At 39.5% G+C, this 20,596-nt stretch overlaps 1 protein-coding gene across 2 annotated transcripts in view; it reads left to right on the top strand.

Annotated features, from left to right (window-relative positions):
• Positions 1–20,596, top strand: part of PCCA (propionyl-CoA carboxylase alpha subunit) — a 273,195-nt gene that overhangs the window by 66,934 nt on the left and 185,665 nt on the right. For both annotated transcript variants that reach the window (XM_021416023.1, XM_021416032.1), the window contains 2 exons: positions 13,826–13,957; positions 20,374–20,410. In XM_021416023.1, coding sequence (XP_021271698.1) covers positions 13,826–13,957; positions 20,374–20,410 — 169 coding nt within the window. The remainder of the gene's footprint in view (positions 1–13,825; positions 13,958–20,373; positions 20,411–20,596) is intronic.

Here is a 20,596-nt window from a genome sequence, read left to right as displayed (position 1 = left end):
CCTGCAACTGTTTAAGCATTCTTAATTTCAAGCACATGCTTATTTACAGGATCCAGATTTGTTTGTCTAATTACTTTATAGAATGAGTGAAGCCAGACTGTTCAACTCTCAGGACCATCTGTCGGGAGAGGGGGCAGGAGGAGAAGGAAGAACTTGATCGTGTGTTTCCCAAAAAGCTGTTCCCCTTTTAGCTACCAGACCAAATTTGTCTTTCAGACCCAGAAGTTGTCTTACTTGAACTAATACAGTAGATATTTTTGTCATGATGTTTTACCCTGAGTTCACAGTGGCTGTGGTTCATGGGGAGCAGGGCTAGGAGGGAATTTCATGGATTGGTTCATAAGTTCCTGTAACTTCTTTAGTAAGACGTATTGATATGCATCATTGACTTGTTTCATTTATGACACTGGTATAATGAGAAGTTGTTATCCCAAACTTGTAGCACTATGTCTGTTGTAATGCTGATGTTCCATCATTTTGTTTAATAGACTAAAATATGCACAATTCCATTGTTGTTTATGCATGCTTGCCAAGAACTGTAATATACATCGTTTTAAAACATTCCCTTAGTGGTGTTTATGTTCACATATTGTTCTTTGTTTTGTTTGTTTTTTGAAACTGTTTACCTTTAAACTGAAGGCAAAAGGCCAAATCTGCTTGTTTTATTCATGCAACAGTATGTGAGAGTAAGAATAAGGTTTGGTGGAAAAAATGTATGGTTGTACACAAGTCTCATTACTTGACGATAATAAAATTAAGTGTAATATTTTTCGGTTAAGTTTGACTACAAAAGTATCTGGCTCTTTTTCTTTTGTTTGAACATCCACACTTAAGAGGACAACACATTTGAGTCATAGAAGGGTTTGAGTTGGACGGGACCTTAAACATCATCTAGTTCCGTGCCTTGGGCAGGGCTGCTGCCCACCAGCTCAGGCTGCCCAGGGCCCCATCCAACATGACCTTGACCACCTCCAGGGCTGGAACATCCACAGCTTCTCTGTGTAGCCTGTGTCAGCACCTCTCACTTGTTCTGTCACTATCTGCCTATGTAAAAAAAAAAAAAAAATTGATCTCCTTCCTGTTTATAAATTCCGTTTACGTATTGGAAGGGCAACAGTGAGGATTCCCTGGAACCTTCTCTTCTCTGGGCTGAACAAGCCCAGCTCCCTCAGCCTCTCTTTATAGGAAAGGTGCTCCAGCCCGCTAGTCATCTTTGTGGTCTCCTCTGGACCCACTCCAACAGCTCCACATCCCTCCTGTACTAGAGGCCCGAGGGCCTGGATGTGGTACTCCAGATGGTTTCTCACAAGGGCAGAGTAGAGGAGGACAGTCACCTCCCTCTCCCTGCTGACCACCTCTTGTCTGATGCAGCCCAGGGTACTGCTGCTTTTCTGGGCTGCATCTGCACACAGTGTTCACTTGTGTGAAGCTCTTAATCCACCAGAACCCCAAGACCTTCTCTGCAAGGCTGCTCTCAATTTGCTGTCATCCCTGTCCTTAATGTCTACCATATTCTTCATGATGCAAGGTGGGCTTAAATAACAATTGGAGAGAGAGCAGTGTATGAAAAAGAATGTATGATAAAGAACTAAATTGACTGTTAGAACATACAGAAATCCCTCAGAAACTTCTTAGAATACTTTCCGCTATAAATAGGGAAAATCAGTTTTCTTCATTTATTTAAATATAGTGTATTGAGCTCCTCTCAGTGGGCAGCCGTAAGAGCTATTTATCTATCATTACAGGGTAATTAGTCCACAGTTTTCTCCAAGGATCTGTGTGAATGATTTTAATGTTTTTTTTATTAGTCGTCTATTAGTAATATTATTGCATCCATCCTTTTACAACTAATGAAGGAGATAAGATTGTAGTACTTAACAGAATTGTGAGACAGTGTCTTTTTAGTATGGCGATATTGTCTGACACTATTGTTATCCTATATGAGTGTTTGATCAAATGATGAGGCCATTGCAGAAGTATCACTCTACCTTCCTTCTCAAATGCAGCTTTTTTCCAGTTGCTTCCCCAGTGATTGCAAGGAGTTCCCTTTTTCCCTCCTTGCCCCAAGCTGTCTCTTCCCAGCTCTGTGTTGCATCCTGTGGTGACCTCCTGTTATAATTGGATGAGCTCATCATTCAAAGGTGGGAACCTTTGGATGTCCTGCTGAGAAAAGGGAGCTTTTGTTAGGTAGAATGGAGTTGTCCGTGTTAAAATTTGGTCCAGGCAGTTGGCTCAATCTCTTTTATATAAATGAAGTGTCATTTTTTCAGTGCCTTTCTCTTTTACAGTATTTGAGAAACGACAACTTTCAGCAGAGTTGGTGTGCTTTGCTGAACAGTTTCTTAATAGATAGTGTGGTTATTAGGAGATCATTCTAGGGTCACTTATCGATATCAGGGTTTGCGATGCTGAACTCATCAGTGAATTCGTGGTGGGAGCTTGGACATTCACAAGCTTTGATTCGGTGTCTGAACATACACTATCAATATGGTAATCATTGCCCGACTTTGAAAACATTGTAATACACCTGCAGAAATACTGGTAATTTCTTTTAACATTATTTTTATTTTCCTCCAGGTTCTGATTTATTGCAAAATTTCTTGCAGGCATACATTAGATATCTTTTGACTCTCAGCTCTGTGCAATATCTCAACAATGGTGCTAATTTCCTGTTATTTCTCAACTGCTAAATGTATTCTCTTGTCTCTTATTCCTTAAAAAACAAACAAAAAAAACCCAACAAAAATAAAAACACCACAAAACCAACACAACAACTTTACAAGTTACGGCATTACAAGGTGCTCTTACCAAGTGGGCAATAGACTTGCATTCATTTTCAGAGCTTCCCGTACATCCTGTAGAAAAGGAGAGATAGTATAGCCGTATGAAGAACAGTTGTTCTGTGTCCGTGCATTTTATCGATCCGTTCTAACACTGTTACTTGAATTGTTTAGGCTGTACCATTCGAAACAGTGTTTCGATCTGACATTGAAGATTTTTGTCTATGTGGTAAACTCAGTCCTTGGTAATGTGAGGTTTGGCTAAAAGAATGCTCCTCTGTTTCCCCCTCATCATTCTATCCTGCTTTTTCTCCACATGTGCCTGTTTTTCATTTTGAGTAATGTATATTTTGTGTTAAACATCTCACTGAGCATTGCCTGCCAAGCTGAAGTTTTTTCTAGCAGGCTGAAAGCCAAGTGGCCTAGAAAATAAAGTGCTGCTAACTTTCTGTACTGAATGTAGTCCAGTAATTCCAAGTGCTCTTTTTTTGCTCTAAATGAATAAAAAATACAACGTAGATTGAATTGTAATAATAAAAAAAAAGGTTTTCCTTTAAGAGATACATTGCTCTTGAAGAATAAATTGTACTTGGGTTACTTTGTTTCAGAATGCAGCTTGTGGTGTTATTGAGCTATGGCTCAAATGTGTTATTTAACTGATAAAATGGGGTATGATATAGCACATCAAGCAGGGAATCTTTCCTTCCGTACTAACACGTTTAGGGTAGCTCTGTGCAGCATTGGCACATTACATTTGAAACTAAGAGTTTACAAGTAGTGCTTTGCCTGACCACGTGAAGTTTTGCATTAAACAATGAAGACAACTGATAGAATTTTTGTTTTTGGTTTTGCATGAAAAATGAAATGGTCTTCGTGAGGCTAGATGATTGGGCAGACTAAGATTACACTTGTTAGTGTTTGCCATTTCCTTTGTGCATACCTGATTTCATCTTTTTATCTTCGTGTAATCAGCAGCTATATCCATTTCCAGGATCTAATTGAACGTAATGAAGAAAGAGGTTGGGCTGTTAAGCTTCCACATTCTCTGCTCTTTGTGCTGGTCGTGGTGCTAAAAAGAGATGAGTTAACGTAAACCTGAGTAGGCTGCTTAACCTTCTTTCTCTTCTGGAAATGTAGATGCAATAACATTTGCAGCTGAAAGGGCTCATTCGCAGTTTCTAATGTTTAAGGATGCAAATGAAGCATTTTGTCTCTTCTGTCGCCTGGAGGTGTTAAGCAAGGAAACAGAAAGAGGTTTCTAGGATTAGTTCCACAGATTTCTTTTATCATGTTAAAATCAAGGTTGGTTTCAATGCCATGAAGTGAAGAAAAGCAATATGGAAACTATCCAAGGAAAATTCTTACATTTCATTTGTTTCTCCCTAAATTTTTGGGGTATTCATTACTCCCTGTAAAGTTGAATGCTCAAGCTTTTTGTGAGACAGCAGAGCTAGTTCCTGTGCCTGCATATTGGGTGTGTGTAATGTTTTGTAGGTGGCAGAGCAATGCATCATTGACAGTGGCATGCCATATACAGTATGTTAAAGTTTCTATTACAATAGCTTTTCTTTGAGAAGAACTTCAAAAACTTGGATAATTAAGTATTGCATTTGGGTTTTGGACCAAGGCATAAGATAAGTATACCATCTAAAGCTGGTTTTAAGTGAAATTATCAAGTAAGGCTTTAGCTTGATGGTCACATCCAAAGTGAAAATTTGAAAGAATAGAGCCCCAGATGTATTCTTTCGTTTTTCCCACCAAATCTTAAAGCTCTGAGTCCTTGGAAAAAGTTTCTTCTGTGTGTCTTTCACTTGAGAAGGTAATGACCCGGAAATTGAGTAGCATTATTTTCCACTCTAGAAGTATAACGTACGCTATGAAATGTTTGGTTCATGAGACATTTTTGATTTTCAAATGCAATATTGAATTGGTGCAAGCACGTTTACCCTTTGTACGCGTACTGTATGGCAGTAAGGCTTCACAACTTGTTAAAGATGCAGATTAGGTTGATTCTTAGCTTTGACTCTGGACACCTACCACTTCAAAAGGGAAATGACTTTTCAGTTTATTTAAACCTATTTTCTTTGCAGCATTTGTGCACAAGGTGATGCTGACCATCTAGGCATACTCTAGCTGCTTCCTTGTGCTTATGCAGATCAGAGATGCACAACAGTGGAGTTTAGGTAGCCTTAGACTGTGCTGATTCAGCAGCACTGTCTCAATTTGTTTAAACTGAGCTTTAGAGTAGTCTAACGGATTGATAACTTTCTTCCTACTCTGCCAATATTTAAATGTATGTATACTACAATTTAAAAGCATGCAGCTTTAATTACTTTTATGTGTATGATACATAGATGTGTGTTCTTCCCACATTCTTAGGATGCATTTCAGGCAAATTTAAGTGGACCTGAGTAAGAGGGGCTTTTGTTTGATCCTTTTTACTTCAGCGACCAGTGTGAGCACATTCACACCAATATGAAATAAATCAAATGTAGTTCTTATAATGGCTGAAAAGAAGTTTGTTAACCTTTGGAATAAGAAGACACTCTCCAAGAAAATCAGAGGACTCTAGTTTTCTTTCTTTCTTTTTTTTTTTTCTTTTAGAATGACTGCCCGGCATTCATCTCTTTTTCTTATTGAAGATAGTGATTGTGAAAATGGTTTAGTGTTCTTTAATTTCTGTTCTGAGAACTGTGACAAACTTCTCAAATGCAGCTGTTTTCAATTCCAGGCAAGGCCTTTTCATTCTGTTAACTTTTCCATTTTTCAGATAAATGCTTTTAATGTATCATTTTTTCTTACAGTGTATATACACCTATTTAAAACGTCGAGTACAGAGATTTGAAATTGAATAGTGTAGTGTCATGGGTGGTGACACAGCTTACGTGATAGGTCTGGCTTCTGAATTGCAGTGCGTTTCTAAGCCAAGTAACAGCAAATTTTATTTCAAAGAGAGCACGCAGTGAGGTCTGGCAAGCTGAGCAGCACATGTCTTCATTACTCCCTACTTCTCTCCCTCCTTCCCCTAGCAAGTTTCCTGGGGCTGACACCTTCCCAGTCAGCAACGATGGACAGAGTTAGCCTTTTTCTTCCCAGGCTGGTTGCTACAACAAGCTACCTGCCTACTTCTCCTGCAAACTCAGGCGATTGTGATACTCCTTCTCCCTCTCTTACCCTCAAACAAAACAAAAGCTAGACTTCTGGGAAGATCTACCATAGCCAAAGGCAGGTGTAGTTGGAAAGAAATAGGATGCTACAGCATTCCCCCTCTAGTATGTGTATCCATCTGCTTATATCACATCATGTATCACTTAACAGGTGCTAGGCTGCTGTTTTGTGAGCCTACATGAAAGGACTTTTTCTTCAACACTGCTCTCATTTTTTTAAAAAAATACTTGTTCTATGAAGTTTGCTACTGTTTCTATAAGTGTTGCCCACACTCTCTCTCTCCTGTTACTCCTAAGACTTTTTTCTATACCTGTGCTGTATTGTGAGACTTAAGGATGTAGTAACAGTATAACAGTAACTTCAGCGCCAGATTCCAGTCCTTGGAGCTGATTAGGTGGTTTCTGTATATCTAGCAGAAAGCTTCAGTGCATTCTTTTCCACCTCTACCACATTTAGTTGTAGAGCATTTTATCAGTTCAGTATCTTCTAACCTATTGTATAAATGCTTCTTATACAAGATCTCCCGGAAGAGAGTCTTTCCCAGTGTTCCCTAAATAGTTACTGTAGTATGAGGTGATCTGTTATGTCCCCGCTTTTTTCAAAAGTGTTTACAACATCCACTTTTTTTCCGATAGGACTCCTGAATCTTATCTGTCTTTGGATGTTCCACCTGGCTACTTTGATTGGATTTTTTTTCTCCTTTCTGCTTGGCTGTTTTCTGGATTGTTTAAACCTGTGTTGCACCTTCCGTTTGCTGCCAGCTCTGCTTTTCAGCCCTGCATTTTGCCTGTGTGATTTGTGGACTTTTGAGCTGAGCTAGCTGTTATCCTTGAGCAGGTCAACCTTTAGTTGAGCTGCTTATCTGATCTGCTTTATATGCTGCTGCAGGCAGCTGCATGTACAGGTCTGTTTCCTTCTGATGAGCTATGCGCCAGAGTAGCTCTACCTTCACAGCAGCTGGTTCTTGCTGTAGACAGGAGAACATATCTGTGTCAGGTGCCATTTTTTCTGGAACTCTTATACTGCTTGTATGATTGCCAGACTTCTACCACTTCCTTTCCCCACTGGATCTGCCTCCTTAATGAGCCGCGTGTCAAAAGGGCAGAAAAACTAAGGTAGTCTTTCTCCAGTATGAGATTGAATGAATTTGTCAGCCACAAGCAAGCTTTTCATGGAAACCTTTTCCAGATTTTCCTGTGAAGAAAAAAGGTGAGGATTGGAACAAAACTTTGAAAACCAAACCTACGATACCATTTTCCACTGAAGTTCTTATCTCTGAACCTTCCTTAATGATCTAGTTTGCCAGTATGCTTCTGAGTATATGTGGTAAGTTGATACCTGCACTTGCTGTTAGTTCACTGCAACAGAATCTTGCTTCTGATTCTGCTGTGAAGTTGCTTGACTGCTTGATGGCACTTGCTGGTTCAAACAATGGGTTTGCTTCAAGCTTCAGCCATTCTGTGATTCAGACAGTGTTACTCAGAGAAGCAACGTTTTAAAGTTTGTTTTAAAATAAAACAGAAATGCAGACCAAGTACAAGAGCCGGCCAATATCTCAGTGCTGTTTTTCCCCTCCCCAGCACACCTGAGAGTCTGAGGATGTGCCTCCCCAAAGGGAACTTCTATCCAGTTGCATGCTCTAGCTATTCTTCTAATGCTCATTAAACCTTTCTGTTATCTCACTTTAACCCACAAAACCAGCCTCCAGAAACCTAGGCCATCTTCTCCCATGTTGGTCAACTGTATCAACTGAGTGGGCCAGAACCTTCTTTAGAGGAACGAGATAGGACTGTAGGAAGGGACATGGAGGAGAAAAGGGAGAGAGCATGGCAGAGAAGTGGCTAGGTTCATTCAGTTCCTTCCCCAGTCACTCCTGACTGATTTCTAGGCTCCTGAGTCTACCCAGCTGGAGCGTCTGGGGTTATGCACTTTTTTCCTGAGTCAATTACTGTTGCTCTCTGTCTTCCAGTAAGATGCACCCTGAGCTTGGGTAATCTTGAAAATGTGGGTTTGAAAACCTATGATCCTGTGGCTGTATGCAACAGACTGTTTGGATTCTCCTGTAAACTTAATGGCTATGTTTATAACCAACTGTGTATACATGGGTTATGGTAATAAATATACATTTCTTTTCAGTAAGATAGAGCAGCTGCAATTGCTCCTGAGATCCCTTCATCCTTTTCTTCCTCAGAGATGGGGAACACTTTCCTACAACTGTTTCAAGACATCAGGGAATGAGCAAGCACAAAACCTGCATTAAAGCCGTTACTTCTATGCGGTGAGATAATTATAGGGGCTCTTGCAGATGTAAGCAGCTGAGCAGTTGGAGTGTGCTTTGCCACATCATTGTGGCTTGAGTGGAAGAATCCTCTTGCCAAATGATCCTGAAGGCAAACACAAAGTTCTTGATACCTGTGTTTTTCTTTCCTCTAGTACAAGGGATGTCTCCTTGGCTGGAGATGCTCAGGCTGGTGTTATGTGCAGATTCAAATATTTTGGCTTGAACGAGGACACCAAAAAGTATGTTTAATGGTCTGTAACAAATGTGGTAAAAGAAGGAAAGTTTAAGGATCACTTGTTTTGTCTAAAGCAGAGTTGGAACTGGTCTGTCACTCCCTGCAGTGCTGAGAGGCCTAGCAGTGGTTTGGCTGTTTTGCCACATATTCAGAAACCCACAGAAGAGTGTTATGTTACTAAGAGAGCTGGAGATTACTGTATCGAGGCTGACTCTACCACTTACTGTATAATGTGTTAATTGTGAATTTCTGCATTAGTGACTTCCAGGAGGAGAAGTAAAGGAATCTCTTCTTTCAGGATCAGTCTTATTAGTTGCCTCAGGCCCTCAAGAGTTTATAAGAGGGGGACAGTTTATTTCCAAATATTAGGAGGATGGCTACTTACACAAGAGTAGTTCCCTTTGGTCTGCTCCAGACAGACAGATGTTGGTGATGGAATGCAGTCTGTCACACACAGCTCAACTGCAGACTACCCAGATGAATTCTCCAAATCTTGCCCATGCTTAATCTACTGCTCTTGGAAACAAAGAAGGTTGGAGTAAACTCTTCAATATCTGTTTTTTAGTCAAAGAAATAATGTACTGGACACAGAATGTATTCTGAAAATGTTCTTCTATGTATCTTCCTTACTGTTAGTAAGTACCTTTGACTATCCAAAGTGAAGAACTCTGATGCAGCTTTGTTTCTGAAGAAAATGCTGGGTTGTCAACGGTTTATGGGCGTTAGGCCCGATTCCGTGACAAAGGGGACGGGAGACCCACGGGTCCACGCCCCAGGAAAAGGGAAAAGGGGAAAAGGGTAAGGAGGTGGCCCTGAGAGCAAAGAACAGCGGCAACAATCTGAGGAGAAACAAACTAATTTACTAAATAAGATACTGGAATGCAAAACAACACACTATAATACAATATAATTACAATTTAAGCTGATAAATCCAATGCAGAGAGAGAGAATGTCCCAAAATCAAGGTAGGCCTTACTCTACTACCGACGATAAGACGGCTGGAGAGCGAGGTGCTGCCAAGATGAGAGACGGCGGAAAAAGGGACGAGGTCTCGTGATCTGCAAGTTTTTATACTGCGAGCTTTTATCTTTTCCCTCTGGCTGGAAATGGTAACAGAGGAGAAAAGTACCGTGGGGACTGTGGTAGTCCTTCTCTTCTGAGAACCAGGTATATCCACTACATGATGTTATGATGTGGAATACCAATAACCAAAAATCACAAAACCATGACATGGGTGTATGTTACTTTATGGTAAAACACATCATCGTTCAGTTAAAGTCCTCAAGGTTGGATTCCACTGTTGAGTGTGTGGAGGAGTAATAGAGCTTTTGGAAGAACTGTTCTGATAGGGTATGTGTGAGCTTTTGTGTATCTGGTGGAATGTTAGTACATTGGCAGAGTTCCACATGTGGATGGGCTGTCATTAGGCACTGGTAATTGTTTCTTGCACAGTTTCGCTATTTCCATGTTTCTCATAAACTGAGAATGCCAATTGATGAGTGCTGATAATTTTTTTTTTTTTTTTGCAGGAGCTTAAGATGTCACATTTTTATGTTCAACTTTTGGCATTTTCAGTATCAGACACTGGAGTTCTGAACAGATCATTTAATATGTTACCTATCAGTGTTGGCAGTGAAGAAGTTGAGGCATTTTTCTGGATGTGAGTTGACAGAATTTGGCATAGAGCTCAAGTAAGCATCTTCGATTAGAGAGAGATGGATTTCAAGGTTGGACTACTTGGTGGATAAATAATTGATTGGATGATTGCAGCCAGAGGGTTGTGTTCAATGGTTCTGTGTCCAGGTGGTGGTCAGTTACGAGTGGTGTCCCCCAGGAGTCAGTCTTTTCAACATCTTTATCATGGACCTGGACAGTGGGAGGGAGTGCACCTTCAGCAAGTTTGGTGATGACACCAAGCCGAGTGGTGCAGCTGATACTACAGAAGGAAGGCTGATATTCAGAGGGACCTGGACACACTTGAAAAGTGGGCCCATGAGAATCCAATGAAGTTCAAGAAGGCCAAGCGCAATGTGTTTGCACTTGGGCTGGAGACAATCCCAGATGTGTACATCTGGAGAGCAGCTCACTGAGAGCAGCCCTGTGGGGAAGGACTTGGAGGTTCTGATGAATGGAAAGCTTGACATGAGCCAGCAGTATTCAGTTACAGCCTGGACGGCCAGCAGTACCCTGGGCAGCATCAAAAGTGGGGGTGGCCAGCAGGGAGAGGGAAGTGATTGTCCCCTTCTACTCTGCCCTCTTAAGGCCCCATTTGGAGTACTGCATCCAAACCTGGGGTCCCCAATGCCGGAGGGATGTGGAGCTTTCAGAGAGGGTCCAGAGGAGGGTCACAAAGTTGATCAGTAGGCTGGAGCACCTCTCCTATGAGAAAAGGCTGAGGAACTTGGGATTGTTCATCCTAGGGAAGAGAAGGCTCTGAGGATACCTCATTGCAGCCTTCCAGTACTTAGAGGGAACTTATAAACAAGAGGAAAACTGACTTTTTACACAATCTCATAGTGACAGGACAAGGGGTAATGGCATTAAACTAAAAGAGAGAAGATTTAGGTTAAATGTTAGGAATTTTTAACTTGGAGGGTGGTGAGGCGCTGGCACAGGCTGCCCAGAGAAGGTGTGGGTGCCCCATCCCTGGAGGTGGTCAAGGCCAGGCTGGATGGGGCTCTGCGCAGCCTGGGCTGGTGGGTGGCAGCCCTGCCCATGGCAGTGGGGTTTGAAACTAGATGATGTTTAAGGTCCTTTTAAACCTTAACCATTCTGTGATCTTCTAAGTCAGAGAGACTTAGAAGAGTTTGTCCAGAAGTGCCTTCAGCTGACAAGTGTTTTTTATGAGCCTTACTAGAGTTAATTACAGTGTCGCATTAGAGAAGATGCTGACTAACTGCTTAGGGGAATAGAATAGCTGGTGCTACTAAGTTGCTTGTTGTTTACAATTAGATGACAGTTCTTCAGAAGCGACAAAGATTCAGAACAGTTGACACTAAGAAATGCAGGAGCAGTTTGTAAATTCTGGACAAAGACATGGGTTGCAACAGGTAACGTTTGCATTAATGCTCATCTGCTGCACAACTTTGCATAGTTCTTTTTTAACAAAAGGTTGTGTGCACGTGGGAAGTATTACAGGTCTACAAGATTCCTATGACAAATATGCTGGATGCAGCCAATTTATTTCTTGAAATGTTCTTGGATGGGACCAGGAAATGAGCCAGTCACTTTGAAAGCCCAGGTGACAAGGCAGTGAAAAGAGACATTAAGTGGATCAAGATATCCCCTAAATGCCTTTCACTGGAAAGATTCATGCTTGTGAGTGCCATGAATGCAGTTCCTATCCTCTCTTGTGACCTCTACCTTTCCTTGTCTTCTGACAGAAGAAGGTTGGAGGAGGAGAAATAGTCTCTTACTCTGTATCACTTCCTCCTCCGGCCTTCTGCAGTAGAATACTGGAAATGGACTGTAGCCTGGAAATCTTGGATGGTCTGTAACGACAGCAAGAGTTTTGGATTAGCTATATTGATGAACTCTGGAGATACTGTGTTTTTGCTGGTAGGCTTGGAGAGGAGGAAGAAGTGAGAAGAGGAAGCAATGCATGGTAGTAAAGGTGGTGTTTGCCAGGTTTGCAAATGCCAACATATGGCAGAAGCTACAGAAACAAGGCTTTTATAGTTATGTGTGATATGGAATGAATAGGATAATTTCCAGTTGCCAAGAGTGTAAGCAGTCGTCTTCCACAAAACTTTGAGGTTTGACTACCGGCTAATGAGAGAAGTCTGCCCTGCCTCCAAGTGTATGCAGGCACCGTATTGAAAATGCTTTGCTCAGATTGCAATCTGCAGCTACTTCTGAAACTATCAGGTCCAGACTTTGCGTTACTATAATTTCAAGTATCAACTCCTTGCTTCTCTGCTTTAAAATGTTAATTCCTTTATGTTCTAATCCTTTGGCATTGATATATGTATACCCTTATGCCTGTCCTTCTGTTCCCTCCTCCCTCCAAATGCAGTGTTCCCAGATTCTGAATTTTAAGACGGCTGTTCATCAAATCAATATTGTTGAGTTGCTGAGAAAATAAACCTGCTGTATTAAAGAGTTGGGCAGAGATCTGAAGAAGAAAGACAAACACAAAAAAACCCGCCCCAAAACAACAAAAAACCCAACCAAGTAGTTCACTGTGAATTGAAGCTAATGCATTTTTGATGTGACTAAACTGGATGCTCTGCATTTGGTTTGGGTGTCTTTGCACTGAGCTTTTTAGTGTTTCTGTAATACTATCTGGCGATCCTAATATATGCAGTGTGAGCATACATCAGAAGCCAAACACAAGTTCTGATATGAGGGATGAAGTGTTTGCCATTGCATTAGTGTTATTAGTTGTTATTCCATGAACTGCCCATCAGCTGGAAACACCTTGTTTTAATGTATCCTACATGTGTCTTAGAACTGGGCAATAATGAAATGGCTGGAAAAAAATCATGCAAAGCTCATATGCTTGTTCTTTTGATAGTTTAATTATAACACTCTTGTGTTTTTTTTCCCTCTGTATTATAGAAGACCAAAGTTAACTGAGACATGCACACACTCACTGATTGTTCAGTAATTTTCACTTGAAACAGTTGTGGTGGAATTGCCTTTAGCTCTGCCTAGTACTGACACTTGAGAGGTTTAAAAGATCTCTACATTCTTCATCACTGAAGTCTACTGCTGGCATAGAGAAACAGGAGAAGGGGAAAATGCAATTTGGTCTTCTGCCTACATATTGAAGTATTTTATGTTGACTGATTTCCACATTAATATCAGAGAGTTGCCTGAAAGAATTGGGCACATTTCATTTATTACATTTTTTCTGAGATATTTAAATATGTTAAATAATATGTATGAGCCAATACTTCCACCTTAAAGTTCCATTAAGATACGGGTTTAGGCAATACAGAATGAAATTTTCAACTGTGCTACAGTTTAGCGAGCATATCTTTATAAATTACTTCAGCTATTTCACTGGTGCACTAACTAGCCTCTTCTTTCTCAAGGAATATTTCTGACTTTCAAGCTGTAGTACTTCCACTTTCAGCTATTTTTCTTTGGCCTGCCTTTGATTTATACAAATGCTAATTATAGGGGCTTTGAATCTGTGTGTATACATAGCTTCACAAGGTCATACACATTTTTGAATGGACCGGCTGATATGCTGCTTAGGTACTGTTGAGGTGTTGCACAGACAGATTATAAGGTCTTCTAAATATTGCTTCATTAATAATATTTTTACTCTTTTTAAACTTGAAGGCAATGACTGCAGTAGGCTGTTGATTTTTAGTTTAGTCTCCTAAAGTTGTATCTTCATTGTCTTTGCAGGCAGCAGAAGGTGTCACCTTCATTGGACCTGACACGCATGCTATTCAAGCTATGGGAGACAAGATTGAAAGCAAATTGTTAGCCAAGAATGCAAAGGTCAACACAATCCCTGGCTTTGATGGAGTAGTCAAGGTGAGAAACCATTTAACTACTGTGTGCTCTCTGAATCAGCGCCTAAAACAGTGTAGACCTATTGAAGATCTGATACATAATGTAATTATAAACTCAACTTCATTTTCAGTAAGAGGTGTAATTAAAATCAGAGTACAGATTTATACTAGAAAGGGAAGTTTGGAAGAAGGAAGATGAGGAAGAATACTTTGTAATAAATGATATATTAAGGACAGCTTGCATGGAGTCTGTGAAATGTCTTGCTTTAAATTCCATGTGAAGGCAAATAAATGTGTTTGATTTGAGATGTGCCATTCTATCTATCCGTGTGTCTTTCCTTTTTTTTTTGGTTTTTTACTTTGTGATTAAGTATTGGACTCTTAGAAGCTTTCTTATAACTTTATATATCATCTGTGTTATGTAGGTAGAATGAGCTCTTTTCCTTTAAACCTTTGTGTATGCCTAGATATTATAAAACTTTGATCACCAGAGTTGAAATTTCTTACGCTGATCTCTTCAAGTGAATTTTTTTTCTGATAAAATTTGAGTAAAACTTTGGGTTGCAGGAAAGTGAAAAGCTTGTTTCAACAATGTTTTAATGTAGTTGAAGAAAAAAGATCAGTTTTTATTTATTATTACTTCTATTGACCTCTGATCATCATAAATCATATATATGATGAAATAGGAAATTTCAGTGCTGTTGGGAACAAGTGAATGTATGGATGGAAAGCAGACTGTACTTAAAGAAGGAACATATAACTAAACAGTATTGTCCTGATGTTTGTGTTAGTTGCTCTCCATGTAATGATCTGTTTTGATGAGGATATGTAGAGAACTTTCCCAGTGAGAGTATGATAAAATTGTAAAATGGCTGTGAAGATCAGGATGCACAGAGAACTCTTCATTACTTGTGATGGGAATGCCTGGTGCGTGTAACGCATGCGTGTCTACAATGGGTAAGAGTGCAAAGAAACTTCTCGGTTCTGGAGAGCTGCATATGAATGCTAGGGTAGCATTCATGGCAGTGCTGAGATCTGACAGTGTTAAGTTGCACACAGAGCTCCTTCTGCTTTTTGTTGTGTGTTTTAGCAGTCCTTGTGTCTGTGGTCCTTTAGCGTTCATGAAATGTTAGGAGCGGCTAAACTACTGTACATAAGACCATCTGTTCCTTCTGATATCCTACCTATTCTAGAAATCCTGAAATTGTCTTGTAGAAAGTATCTGGTTAGAAGATGACTTTGACTGAATGATCTGAACCCCACAAAACTTTACCTAAAGTGGACTCACTAAATAATTTCAAAAAACTCGTTTTATCACTGCATAAACTTCTGTAAGGGTCTGTTACTCTGCTAATAAAAAGAAACAGACCTGGCAAGGTAGGATAGTGGTTAATGATCTGATAGCAACGTAGTCAATGAAACTGTGCTACATAGCCATGTCTTCTTTTTTTTCTGAGGCCTTTAATTGCGTTGATTTTTTGACAATTATCTGAAGTTCCAGACACTCTAAGTGAAGGAATGTAAGTGATCGGATTGGTAGTCAGCTACATGCAATGATAGTCTTAACACCAAAAGAACTGGAACGTAGGATTAAGCTGACAAATCCAATCCCAGTTATTGAAAGGAGCTGCACAGTAGTTGCTTAATCCTAAAGTCTCCGTATCATATCAGTTACACATACCTCAGCCTTGCACTCCTGATTATCTGAAGGGTGTTGATGAAAACAGAGCACTTGATTAAAAAACTGCAGTGCACCCACTGAATCATAAAAAGGAAAGTCCACAGGCATTGCCAGTGTTGCAGTTTCTGTCAGAAGGGGGAAGACCTAGATGAAAATTTAAGTTAACTGGTGCTTTGGTTACTGGTTCTATAGAATAGAACTTCCAGTAACTGCAGTATTCATCCTTGCTATGAATCTAATATATATGCCTGCGTTTGTCTTCTGATCTCTTATCTGTGTTAATGTGTTTTGCTGCAATGAATAGCTGAGTAATTAGGTCATACAGGATGCCTGATCTTGATATGAGTTTAATGTAGTATTTTGCCAATTCAGGCTAAGATACAAAGGGTGAAGCTGTGTGACACCAAATGTAATCAAAAGAACAGCACACAAGGAATTGGAGACTATGTCCGATTTGTGCCGTTCTTTGGGAGATCTGTTATGGTCACAGATCTATGAAGCTCTCAGTCTTTGAGGGCTCTCGGTTTAGAGAAATAGACATTTTGAAGGTTCTGGGCGGGAGTTAAGTGTCTGCATGATACTTGAGTTGATTAGAGGTAGTTTCATCTTTGTAGTGGAGTCTAAAGCTGGAAGGAAACTGCATTCATGCCTCTGACAATGCCAGAAGTTAAGAAAGATCAGTTGCATGTGTTCTTTGTGGATGAATAGTTAAAGCAAACATAGAGTAACAACTTCTAGTGCTTCTTTTATTCAACTCAGGACTGCACTGGAAATCTTTGTTACTTGAAGAGTTGTCTTTATTCAGCTCTTGTTAACTAATGCTGCTGATACACAGGTCCTTCATGAATAAAAGGTGAAGTCCCCCCCCCCCAGTTGTATTGCTTAGTATACAAACTGAGTTGTTAAGCTCCTGTAATCACACCTTGGAAAAACTGTATAAAAAACAATTCCCAGTGAGTAGAAATTAAATTAGTATTTTAAGAGGAGGAAGCACTTCAACAGTATACTTTGAGATAGGCTATGGAAGGATATTGAACAAGAAGGTGTTTGGCACTACAGGCATAGCCAACTCTACTCATATAGACAATCACTCTACCACGTGTGAAGCTGAGAATGGAAGGACAGATTGAGAGTAGAGACTGTAGTTTGACAAGAGTAATTTTTTGGGGATCCCCTGTTCACTTCCTTGATTGGCTGAGGCAAGGGTTATCCAGTGCATACATATAAGGAAACTGAGTGTGATGCTATCAGTTAAAGTCAACAAATGTATTGAAAGGTAGTTCTCAATTCAAGGTCTCTAACTACAATTAGTTTCCTAAACCTTGACTGAGATGGATTATGGTCAAGAGTCTTAATCAAAAGACTTGGTGTTAATCTGCATGACCAGTGGCTGTACTAAAGTTAGAGCTGCGGTGTATTGTCTATAAACCAGTAAAGAGAAATATGTGGCAACAGCAAAATGGAGACTGAGTAATTGAGTATGCAAAGATGCTCTGGTAGAAAAACTGGCAAAGGAAGGAGAAGAAGGAGGTCTGTCTGTCTGAGATTGGTTTGGTTTTGTGGCTGGAAGAATTTAGCTGGTTGTGAACCTGTAGTATTAATGTCTCTGGGTGACTCCTTGGTTTCGCCGTGATTCTGTAATTGATGTCAGTAGACATGTTTAAGCTTTTCAACAGGGCTATGCATTTACCATTCTTGAGTTTCAGTCGTGTTCTGGCTGCATTCTTAAACTGAGGTGTTGATGTTGGTATTCAGTGTCTATTCAATGTCCACTGGATTGCTGAAGAAACTTTTAGAAACTAGTTATGACTTGGAGACTCTCCAGGCCCAATACCCTCAGCAATTAAAAATATTATGTAGTTCTTTGTAATTAATACCATATTTTACAGCTGTGGGAGTCTCTTAAACATCTTCATCCTGACATTCTTCCACATTAGAATAGTTATTTTTTTTGTCTCCACCTGCTGGTACACGGCAGAGAGGCATGTGCATGAAATTAAGAGATTAGAAATTTTTATGCTGAGTAAAACTGGGTATTTTATGTGTATTATATTAACAAAATCAGTCATTTGTAAAAACCACTGTGACGTGGTTTTATAACTCATGATTTTTATAAACTGCTAATATTACCTGAACACTTTTATTTGTACAGTAAAAGACGGTGCTAAAATTATGTATTTTTTTTACAATCTCCAGGTTATTTTGGGAAAATGGTGGGTGTACATAATGACGTGTTTTTGGAGGAGATGACAGTAAATAAAGGAATGAAGACTTACTTTTTTTTAATTTAAAAAAAAAAAGTAGTTCAAAATACTCATAGTACCAGTGTGATTTTGTGTATTTTGCATAGACTTTAGCCGTCTTTAACTTTTTAATAGTACTCAAAGTGCTGCTGTATTTATGGAATCTGCAAGTGAAAGGCATGACACTAAATCGTACTTTCTTACAAAAAAAAAAGATCAAAAGAGCGTTACCGACGGTTTCAATGTGTCAGTTGTTTATGATTATTTTCGAACTCTTTTTGTCTTTAAAGCACAACATATTTTTGTTTTCCGTTTCAGAGACACTCTTTGAAGACCAAAGAATTTGAATACGCATTTTTTTTTTTTGTATCTTAGAGTTTGAATCCTAATACATCAGAACTGTAAAAAGAAACAGATGTTTGAGTAGTACAAATTAATAACTGTTGCAGGCAGATGTCTTCAGTTCATACAAGCTAGTTCTGACGCAATTAGCGATTCTGATATGATGGTGCTTTTTTACTTTCGGTTGTTGCATGCATGTATTTAAAAAAAAAATACAGTGGCTGTGCTAAGCTCCCCTGTTTGCAGCCTGTGTTCCTGTGGGCTGCAGTGTATCGGTTAGCCACTTGTTTGCAGGTAACTAAGTGAAAAAAAATTACCCTGTTTGCTTCCCCCCTCTTAATTCTATTTTGCAAATATATGAGTGAATTTGCAAGAGAAAAGAAATGTAAAAGTTTCCTTCTTGACTATAATCGTGGCTCTTCATCAGTCATCACTCTTCCTGCATTTTGTTCAAGAGGCTCTAATTGTCTGCATTTGGCAGGTTTAACACTTCCTGACAGAGAGGCTATTAAGGGGAAGTATTCTCGCATAACTGTCACAGGCAGGAACAAAGAACCTTCAAACTCAATGTGTGGAAACCACTAACATTCTTAAATGACCCTTTTCATGCATTTTATCCCTTTAAGCTAAAATTTGGAGGGTGCAGGGTCATGGAAAGCAGCAAGGTGTAATAAAACAGTAAACCCTGATTATTTTATTTTATTTTTTTTACTTTTTGGAGGTGGGGGGGATTTTTTTTTGCTAGATTTATCTCTTGACTTAAAAACAATTGTTATTTAGAAAAATCTCATTAACAGATGTGACTGGAGTAAAAAGACTTAAAACTGATGTTGCTTTCAGGACTGCTTTGAACTTAACAAGCACCGATTTGTGGAGCAGACTAGCTAATGAAAGGAAATTAAATTTTCTGACAACTTCCCCTGCCAGCCCCCTTATTCTTCATGGGGCTGTTACTAGGTACTGAAGACTTTTAAAGAGGATTTTGTTTTATTATCGGACGTAAATGAACCAGGTATGAACATTGCTTATGTATTTTTTTAAAAGTTCTGACCTGTGCGCTTTTAAAACGGATTGCCTTGAAAGCTTTAAAAATATCGGGTTTCATTTTAATGTTCATAAGTCAGCCCCCATAGTTTCAGACGCACTTAGCAGCTGGTGGTTTCCAGACGTTACTGCCTCCTATACAAATTTTTTTCATGTATGTCACAGAATAATATAAATACTAGCAAATTTGGATGGAGTTTTCAAACTTAACCCACGCCACTGTAATTTAACCCTTTTTCCTTTCTAGTGTCGTGTGATGGAAATGTATTGCTAGCAGTCGGAGAAAACAGAATTAACTACTTCAGGAGAAGAGATTTGTTGGATTAAAAACCGAGAATTTCTCACGTTTTTATTTTCTGGGTTTCTGAATCAGTTTTTTCTGTATCATGTTTTCTGTACCAGGCTGTGGTGGTATGAGTCAGCTGAAGCCAAAGGTGGCATCAACCAGAATTCTTCCAGTTGTCACGCACTAGTAATCTGCAAATTTTTAAGTGGAAACTACTATATAGTTCATACTATATTTGAATCTTCTCCTCTCAGATGCGGTTTAAAATTATGCATTTCTGTTCTGTTCTCCTTCGAGTGAGAAAAGCAAACAAACGAATCCTTACGAAAGTGAAGTGCTTGTGTTTCTTACGTAGACAAGTTTTCATCTTTGAAGAAGTTCTGCAAGGTTTTTTCAGAACCCGACTCGCACCCAAACAATAGAGAATCAACTCCCCCTACTGACAACAACCAGGAAAACATGACAAATACCTGCGAGGACTGCAGCAAGCTGGCCGTGGACAAACTTTAACGATCTGATTTATGGACCATTATTGATTGTAAACTTCTAAATTCTAGCATTAAATTCCTACAACTGCAGAAAATCATTTTGCAATCCTGGCTGTGTTTCCTGTCAGCTGATTCCTCATTGCTTTGAGTTTCTCGGTATACTAATGATGAGGTAGAATTTACATTCCACTTATGGTATTAATTTTACATTCCTCTGGCTGAAAAGGGTCAGAAGGTTGTAAAATCAAACATTAAATGAATCAGAGGAGACAGTAGTGCAATATATGACTGCCCTGAGGACACAGTGCAATGGCTGATGGGATTAACGTTGGGTCTCATTTCCTGCTTTTACAGGATGCAGATGAAGCTGTCAGAATTGCAAGGGAAATTGGTAAGTTCTTAAATTAGCTATGGTGGGATTTGTGTGCCTCTCAGCAGACATGGTTGACTAAATTGTATGTGTAATAAGTAATCCCTATAGAACAAATAATGTTTTAATAGTGTTTAAGTTCCCTGTTGCCTATAGGGCTGGAAGAATCTAGATATTATCGCCCTGTCTCTTTAATCATCACGTTTT

The sequence above is a fragment of the Numida meleagris genome, chromosome 1, assembly GCF_002078875.1.
Source record: "Numida meleagris isolate 19003 breed g44 Domestic line chromosome 1, NumMel1.0, whole genome shotgun sequence".
Classification (NCBI taxonomy): Eukaryota; Metazoa; Chordata; class Aves; order Galliformes; family Numididae; genus Numida; species Numida meleagris.
This window is presented reverse-complemented; position numbering and strand designations above follow the sequence as displayed.